Raw genomic sequence first — 9,993 nt, 5'->3', positions numbered from 1 at the left:
AAAAAAGAGTGTTTCAAACCAATGGATATGTTTGAACTTTGAACTTTGTAAATTTGCATGATATCATCGCCAGAAAATTTAGGTGCAAATTTATATAAAAAATCACCAAAAAATAGTGTAATTGGATCCCGCCTCTTATATTTATACCTATTCCGCTCCTGACTTTAATTTATCGTATGATTCTTATTTTTTTTATGATTTTTTATATAAATTTGCACCTAAATTTTTAAATGTTAATTATATTGTTGCATTTTTTTTTTAGGATTATGGCCGCACGCAATCCAATCACTTAAGAGCAGTGTTGTAAAAAACGTATGTTTAGACCGATTAATCGGCCGATTAGTCGTTGACGGTGATCAAATTGTCACGGATTTTTCCAACTAATTAACTGATTATTTCTTATTAATCGCTTGATGGTACTTATCTGCTCGATGAATTATTTACAACATAGTTAGCTTAATTTATTTGGACTTCCAACTTAATAACTCTGAATTTTTTTAATTTTTTAATTACAGACTCGAATGTTCACGAACCAGTAATTATTAATTAAACAGGTCTCAGGTGATGTAATCGATCCCTTTTTCGTTATCATTTTAGTTATTTTCTTTTGTTAATTTGGATGTGATTTACGTACACATCATACTATCAATTGAAAGCCTAGAAATGGTCTTGCAGTTTTCGTAATAAAAAGAACTGTAAAAAATGGGGCCCCACATAAGCTTAATCAAACAAAAATACAAAATCATTGTGCTGGCTTGTGGGGCCCAATCTTATCCGCCAATAATTTTGTTTGGTAGATACTTTTTAAACTTGTACGATATTTTGACAATAATTGTTCTGAAAACTTGTACGATATTTTGTTAAACCAATTCAAATAAGACTGATTTTGTATCTATCTAAAAAAACTAGTAATTTTGTATCTATCTTAAAAATTAGTAATTTTTTTTTCAAAAATTATAAAATTTGGTCTTCAAGCATGTTTTAATATGGATATCCTGTTAAGTGATTCAAATTGACAGATTGGACTTTGAAAACTAAGATATAAAATGCGAGGTATGATGAGGTATGAAAAATATGAGCTATTGGAACCTGCATCTTTTATATTTTATATAGACATTATCATTGTTGTAAATAACGGTATGCGGTCGTCGGACGGACAGAGTATCACCAAATGATTAATCAATATGCGGACAATTTAACGTTTTTATTAAATTTATGTATATATATTATAATTTATTAAAAATAATTTATTTAACTCATTAAACTTACCGAATAAACTTAATTTAACTTAGTTCCATTATTATCATTACGTTTATATTTTTTTAAAGCATAAGAATTTTCATGTGTCTGTAACACATTTATTTAATGAAAAAATAAATTCAAGAATTAAGCGTTTTCAAATACTAATAGCATATTATTTGAAAGAAATGAAACATTCAAACATAAAATCACTAAATTTAGTTTATGATAATAAAGTTTCATAAATGAACGTCTTATACTAATTGAAAAAAATACATTAGTAAGTAAGAAAAATATATGGTATATAAATAACAAAAGAATTAATCAATTTCAAAATAAGCAAGAAAAAAAAACATATATAAAAAATATTGGATGTATGTCCAAGTACAAATAAAACTACAAAACATGATTTATAAAACTTATTACCACACACTATCACAAAAAAAAATCAATGTGAAAAATAAGTATTTATTAGAATAAGTAGAAATAAACGGGAATAAACAGATGATTAAGTGGTAAAACAACCGATTAATTATTTTCATCCGCAAACTTGCATCTGTTAAGTGTATTCGTAATGGTTTCACCGCCGTTAACGATTAAACGGCCGTTAAGACCGTTTTTTACAACACTGGACATGATATGTACATCATATAAATCATGTATACAACAGTGTTATAAATAGCAGTATGCGGTTGTCAGACGGACATAGTACCGCCAAGCAATTAATCGGGAATAATTGAGAATAACCTAAAAGGAACGAACCTAAAACGTTTATATTATCTATCCTCCTAAAAAAAATCGACACGACATAACGAGCAAGATTTGTTTCTAAAAGCATGACAACTATGAACAATTATTTTAAATCGAAAAGTTCTTGTATCGATTTCAATTAGTGTGGTTAATTTTCTTTTTGAGCTAATATTTATAATGGTTAAAATAAATATGTATTAATCATAAGATGAGCAGGAAACTGTGTAGATCATGTGAATTTAGATAATTATATAGACTAATTAAAAGAAAACAAAGGAGCCTATAATTGCCCACAAATTATGGGCTTAGAATTACTTTAGTTGGGCTGTGATATGTAATTAAATTACAAGTTTCAGAAGAGATTTCGAGATGAATTTTAGGAAAAACCACACGCAAGTACATAGCAATGAGTATAGAAATGCAAGGGAATAAATCATGCTCATGCGATATTCGTAGGATAACATCACATTTTAGATTTTTTGTCCCAATTCCACCCGTATTCACATCCTCTCCAGTTATCAGAGAATCTTTTACAATTACTAGATCTGGACCATTCTTTTTAACCTGGCACGAATCTCAAAATCCAAAAATACTAACCCTATGGTGATGAGAATTCCAAACCTGTTGAGATTTAATCTCAAACTGTAGAGTTCCTCTGCAATACCTGAGAAGATATGGATTCATTTAACCCACCGTGCTTTTATGAAAAGAGGAGAGAAAAATGGGCCCAAAACTTGTGCCATGGGAGCTTTCGATTTCTTTCTCGGTTATAATGCTGCGGTACGATTCAACCTCAACCTCTTATTTTGATCAGCGCAATAATGCGAAATTAATCGAGCAATGCGTCAGAGATTGTTGCCGCCGGGCGCTGGCAGCCTGGCACTCTTCCGTCTCTTTCAGTTTAGAGCTTGTTTCATAAAAAAATAAAAATAAAGAAAGTTTAGAGCTTGCCACTCTTTTACAGATCTGTATCCTTCAAGATATCTGACTCAACTCTCCGCCGGTGTTTGGGAATAGTATCCTCTGTGGAGTCATTCCTTGCGGAACTTTTAATCTGGTCTGTTTGTTTCGGATCGGACGGAACAGATCAGATCTTGCTCGAATCGAAAAAAAAAATTCTCAAAATTTGCAGAGCTTTTAATTTGGTCCGTCCGATCCGAAACGAACAGACCAGATTAAAAGCTCCGCACGGAACGACTCCGTAGAGGATACGCTTCCCGGTGTTTGCTCGGGATGGGGCAGGGGTCAGTATTATTTGTGCATTGAGATTCGTGTCAAGTTAAAAAGAATAATTTTGGACCGTCCAATTCAATTGTACTCAAGTCCGGTAACCCTCAAATGTGATTCCTCTTTTACGGGAGATGGGTTATAAAATCGAGTAGAACTGAGTGTACTTCGCTCATCAATTATTTTTAGTGAATTCAATTTCAAAATTTATTGAATTGGTTTTATATAACGGATTTAAGTCGTTGAAATTGATCCACATCATGCAAAATTTATAAATTTTGAATTAATTTTATATAAAATTAAGCATTAAAAACATGATAAAAAATTATACATTGTAATTAACGTACAATTTTTTTAACTGTTTGACTTTATATTAAATTAATTTAAAATTTTAATAAATTTGTATGTAAATTAATTTAAGTCGTGAAGTAGATCGGTTTCAACGTTTTGAATTCGTCATTTGAATAAGAAAATTGAAATATTAAGATTCAATTGTGTGGATGGTAAAATTAAAAATTTCCAAAAATCAAAGTTAAGGTCAGAATTTTCAAATTTTAAGATGGTAACTAAAAAAATTTCGGGTCAATTTTTTTTTTTTTAATTTACATTTACGGTGGTCGATGATAGAAAATATTTTAACTGCCTTCAGAACCACCTCTACGAAAAGTCGAAAACTCTAGTTAAGTTTTATCACACTTCTATAAAAGAGGTTTATTTCAATTTTATTTTGTAGAATAAGATAGCAGATTCATACGTAAATATAAAATATATTTGTATGTTGCTAACAATTGACATTTTGTACAACTACGGCCTTAAGGTACTGTAATTTTGAGATGGGCTACGGTGAGTTGCGAAGTACAGCGACTATTTTACTTCACCCTCATATTTTGCTATTTAAAAATTCAAACAACCGATCCGAACTGTTCAACATGATCTCCATATTGAAATGTGCTTGGATACCACATTTAACATTTTTTGGAATTTTTTTACTATTTATTAAGCAATTTTGAAAATCGCTGATCCGATGGTCCATAAATTTTTACTGTTTTTACTGTTTATAGCAAAATAACAATTTTCAAAATTGCTTAATAAATAGTAAAAAAATTCCAAAAAAATATAAAATTTGGTCTCCAAGCACGTTTCAATATGGAGACCACATCTAACGGTTCGGATCGACGTTTTAAACTTTAAAAATTAAGATACTGTGTGAAGTAGAAACACGTTTTACTTCGCAACTTACTGTAGCCCATCTACTGTAATTTCCCTCTCTTTTTAAAATATAAGAATAATCTTGTTAGGTGAATTAGGTCAGCAGCAGGATTCTTTCTCAGAAACCCTCTTTTAAATCTCGTATTTGGAAACACGTTCCAACACAAGTAAAAAAAAACAAACAGAATCATGCCTATCTTCCCCAGACACAGATTCAATCAAGGACAACCTGATTTAAATAAGATTAATTAAACTTAAATGTTGGGTCCCATTCCTTGATCCCTAATGGATCCGTCCCTCGCAAGTACCTGACTCAACACAATTAAAATGGACGGTCTAGATTTAGTTTCAGCCAGTGGATAATCGGAATAACAGTAGGGAGCAGTATTATTTGTGCTTTGATATGCGTGCCAAGTTAAAATTTCCATTTTCGGACCGTCCGATTCAATTCTACTCAGTCAAGTAACCTGAGGGGATACGAATTCTTGATCCTTCTCTTCCAGATCGAATTAATGAAACCCCTCGGGAAAACAATCTGTCAAAACAAAAGAAAAATGAGAATCAGTAGAAAAAGACTTTTTTTTCTGCTGCTTCTCTCTTTCTCAACCATCACCTTCATCAGGCTGCTAATTATCACCACCACCTTCTCCGGCCCATCCAGCCGCCACCTCCACAACCGCTTTCTGATCGACTCTTTTTCACAAGACCCCTTCACCTCTAAAGAATTCAACTTGATCCAATTCCTAATTTCCAAAAGGGCTCCTTGTAACATCCTCTTCTTTGGCCTCAGCACCCCACAACATCTCCAATTAGCAAGGTTGAACCATGGTGGCAATTCTGTGTTTCTAGAGGATGATCTTAATAATATTAGGGATCACCGATCTGAGGGAAAAAGAGATGGTGTGGAGATGCACTTGGTGGAGTACAAATTCAAGACCAGTGAAGCTTATGACCTACTGCGTTATGCTAGAAATGAAGAAGATTGCTGGTACGATTTCTCAGTTGGTTGGTTAATTCCGGTTTGGTTGAGGATCCATCCGAGCCCAATAACAGCGCACTAGTTCTAGCTTTGTTTAATTGAGATCAGTTATTGTATTTCAATGTTTTCCAATTTCCATTCTTGCCAATTTCAGTAATTAATTGACACAGACCTGACCTGTAGTGTGTCAAAATGGCAAGGTACCGATTAAGTTTATGAACGGAGTAGTATATATATATATATATATACTATGTTTGGTGAATTAAGGCTCAAAATATGCACATAATGGATCTGACCCGTGTAATGTCATGTTATATAAGTATACTCAACTGAGGCTTGATTTGCAATTCTAAACTAAAAAAATTGAAACAAAAATAGGAAAATAAAATTTTGGCTGGAACCCAACCTTTATAGCTAAAGTCTAACCTGTTATGTCCACTACTGCAGCTACAGTTTCTGGTGTTCCTTTTTTTTTGTTGCAAATGTTACTGGTCTTGTCAAATACATTTAATTGCAACATTGCATCTCTCCATTTTAAAAATCCAAAATAACCAATACCTCGACATCTACTCCAATTTGCAGGATAGTGCCTGATGAACTGCACTCATCTCGCTGTAAATTGGCTTTGACAGGATTACCAAGAGTAGTGTACAAAAAAAGGTGGGACATTATAGTAGTGGACGGGCCCAGTGGCAGTGAGCCAGACCAACCAGGGCGAATGAGTGCAATCTATACTGCAGGGTTGATTGGGAGGATTAAAAAGAGTTCAGATATGAATCCAACGGATGTGATTGTGCATAATGTGAATCGGACGGTGGAGAGGTGGTTTGCATGGGAGTATTTATGTGATGAGAATTTGGTGGCTTCAAAAGGGAGGTTATGGCATTTTAGGATAAAAAAAAAGCATCAGTCTAAGCTATTCTGCTCACAGAAAGCAATTCAGATTTTGTAGCTGGAGTTTTGCAACTCAGCCTGACCATGGGAATTTACTGGCTCAGCATGCAGTTGTCATCCTTCAATAAAGGAGGGCAATTTGGTAATTTCCTTAAAAATAGAGAGAAGTTTCGACCGTATTGTGTGAGCGCATGGTGGGGCTTCTGAGTTACTGAGGTACGTGGGAAATTTCTCACCGTTACTAATTGTCAAAAGTGCTTTCTTCTGTACCAGACTTTAGACTACATATCTTCTTGGTGTTTGATTCTTTTTGTGAACTATAGAAATTTGATGTAGGTCAAATAATACTAGACCTAAAAAGGTAAAGCACGTCATCATATTTTTTTGTAGTTCATTGATAGAAATTCGTTGTTCTTTTGTGAGATATTGTCATCATATTTTGTTTTATAGTTCATTTCTCAGGCTTGACAATTTGTTTTTGCTGTGCAATTGAGATGATAATGTTAATTTTGTTGTAGAAAAGTTATGTTCTTTGTTATGTTCTTCTAGATTTAATGTGTCATATTTTCTGGTTGAGAGTATGGTATGTTTCTAAAACAATTGAAAACAAAAATTCAATAGGATTGATATTTTTCACGAAAGTGCGCTAGGGATTAAAGAATTCCAATCAGATCATAACCCGGTCTATGTTTCTTTTAAATGTTGTTCGGCACACATTTGGGAGTTACAAATGAGAATCAGAATCAGATTGCACTTGAGGCACTTGGTAAAGATCATATTTGCGGATATTAATATAGCAAGACAGAGCAATTTTTGAGATTTTTTTAATGTTTTTAATAATCATTCTATTGTTAATCTACCAATTGATAGCGGTGTGTTCTTGTACCGGTCCAAAGAAAATTGAGAGATGGAACCATCAGGATGCTAGCTAGTTTATCACTGAATTGATAGATCTGGTACTGTTAGGAATTGCTTATTTGCATTACAAGCACTCTTTTGAAATTATATTTGTATTATATTCGAACAATAAATTTTTAGATCTTGTCAAATTATTTTCAAATTCCGAACTTGTTACTGTGGTCAGTGTAGTATAATTGCTTCTAAATGGTTTGATCCGAAATTTTTATTTATATCCTTTAAAAAAAAAAAACCCCACATTATGGGGAATTTCACATTTACCCAGGCCGCTAAGTCAATCTGCGGCCCATTTATGGGGAGCAGGCACAAATTGGCTTAAAGGTCCCCCAAAAGCCCAAAAAATGAACTGTAATATTGAATATCTTCAAGTTTTGAGGGATCAAGTCAATATGCGGCCCCCTCATAAATGGATCACATATTGGCTTAGCAGCCCGGGTAAATGTGGAATTCCCTATATTGTGGAGTGTTTTGGTTTTTTTTATTTTTTATTTTTATTTATTTTTATTATGGTATAAATCAGTGTTCTAAATAGGGCGCTATAGCGTTTTTGGAGACCAAACGCTATGTTATGCCATCAAAACACGCTATTTGCGCTACAGACGCTATAGTGGTAATAGCGGTCCGCTATAGCGTGTAGCGCAAATAGCGCGCGCTATGCAACATGAATTTTTTTTTTTCCTTTTTCTTTTCAATTTATTTGACTTTATGAAGTGGGCTGCGTTAGCTATGCAAATGAGAAGGTACATAAAAGTCCAAAGTCCCAACTATATATCAATTGAAGTAAATAAAAGCCCAAAGTCTCAAACCGTATATCAATTGAAATTTCCAAGCTTCTTGCTACAGAACTAGGCAACAACGAGAAGGAACACTTCTTGCTCAAAAGCGATTTGAGAAAATTCAAAATTAGTAACCTTCCTAAATCATTTGATGTCTTGATCGTTCAAACTTCAAACGAAATTGAATAAAGAAGCTACAGAGATTACTATATTATAGTTGGAATATTTATTTGAATATGGAGTAACAAAATGACACTTACTATAGAATGACTTCAAACGAAATCTATAAAATGACTTATTTTATTTGAATATGGAGTAACAAAATGACACTTACTATATTATAGTTGGAATATTTTGAATATATTAATATAGTTAATTATGCCATGATGTCTAGTTTATTTTGTAATTTAAATAGAAAAGATGTAGATTATGTTATGATGTTTAAGATATTTTGAATATAAAAAGATCGATAGTTTATGATATTGGTATTACTCTGGATATTTTGAGACACAATTTGGACTTTGTATTAGTTAAATATGAATATTATAATTTCTTCATCAATTCGGTGTTATTTATTGTTCTATAAAACTTTGATAATGTTGATATTTACTTATTTAGTACAAATATATAATGTAATTTTTATAAAAAAAAAAACGCTATGTTGCATAGCTTTCGCTATAGCGTTTTTTGTAGCCTTCCCGCTATAGCGCGATAAACACTATTTAGAACCTTGGTATAAATAAAAATTCCGGCTGTTTGATTAACAATTGGACCTTTCATGGATAAAAAAAATCATTTTTTTTAAAATATGAATCATAGCATACATCAACGATGTATTACATTGCATAGTAGATAATGACTATGAATATGGTTTATATTGAGTAGGTTCGTTGTTGCATAGCGTGTAAGCAGTATGCAAACACATATACCGTAGGATATGTGGATGCATATTCTAATAAAACTTTGAAATTTACAAAATAAATATAATTCCTACAAGTTTTAGTCAGAATATAAAAAGTTATGTTAGGCCATATATTTAATTTTGTATGTCAATCAGATAATTTTTTTAAGAAACTTGAGCCTTTTTGTTTTGAATAATTATAATGTGTGTTATGTAATGTCTTTCTTACTTTTTGTAAAATGGTTTTACTTATGTAGGCAAAAAGATGCTAAATGTAGGCTTTAATTGGTGGAGATAATTCAGAGATTTAACCAACATGGCATTGGAACAAATAAACAAATTTGTTTATTTCTTGTGGATGTGATTAATTGAAAGGAAGGTAGGTGTAATTCAACAAAGACTACATATAACAGAGCCAAATGAGCAAGACAGTAAAAATGAATTACACACCCTTTTGAGTTTTGAGATGAACAGAACTCCATTGAAGGAAATCGGTATGCACGGATTAAATTGTTGTTTGAAAGCAAATTAATAGATTTTGAACTGAAAATATAAAATATCTCTGTATTCAATCGCTCCTTAGCGTCTCCCGTGGACCGTATACGGCCCCTTACAAGTATAAAGTTTCAAAACAAGGCCGTGGAGAACTTATTTCAAAAACATATATACTTCACAGAAACCTTTTTTCATCGACACACATTCCAAGCGCAAACATAATTCACAAAAGTTGCAAAACAACAGCAACAAGACAAGCGGTGCAGCATTTCGTGTTTTTTTTTTTTTTTATATAGAATTACTTTAAAATAATTCAACGGGACAAGCACAGATTCTGGAAATTTTCGAAAACTAGCCTCCACCGATCCTGTGGATCGGTGGAGCAAAAAAAAGGTCTTCTACACCGATCCTACGGATCAGTGTAGCTTATTTTGCCTCTGCGCACACTCTACATTGACACTAGCCACAGAAGATCCTGGATTTAGGCCTCCACCGATCCACAGAAGATCCGAGATTTAAGCCTCACCGATCCACAGAAGATCCGATGAATATTTTGGGGCTACACCGATCCACGAGATCGGTGGAGGGGTATTTTGAGGCTACAC

General features: G+C 32.9%; 1 protein-coding gene across 1 annotated transcript; it reads left to right on the top strand.

Annotated features, from left to right (window-relative positions):
* The first annotated feature begins 4,940 nt into the window (after positions 1-4,940).
* On the top strand, positions 4,941-6,769 carry LOC144556221 (glucuronoxylan 4-O-methyltransferase 2-like). The gene is made up of 2 exons (XM_078304708.1): positions 4,941-5,413; positions 5,987-6,769. Exons 1-2 carry the CDS (start codon positions 4,980-4,982, stop codon positions 6,354-6,356), a joined length of 804 nt encoding a protein of 267 aa, XP_078160834.1. The 5' UTR covers positions 4,941-4,979; the 3' UTR covers positions 6,357-6,769.
* The last annotated feature ends 3,224 nt before the right edge of the window (positions 6,770-9,993 follow it).

The sequence above is a fragment of the Carex rostrata genome, chromosome 1 (assembly GCF_964058835.1).
Source record: "Carex rostrata chromosome 1, lpCarRost1.2, whole genome shotgun sequence".
Lineage (NCBI taxonomy): Eukaryota > Viridiplantae > Streptophyta > Magnoliopsida > Poales > Cyperaceae > Carex > Carex rostrata.
This window is presented reverse-complemented; position numbering and strand designations above follow the sequence as displayed.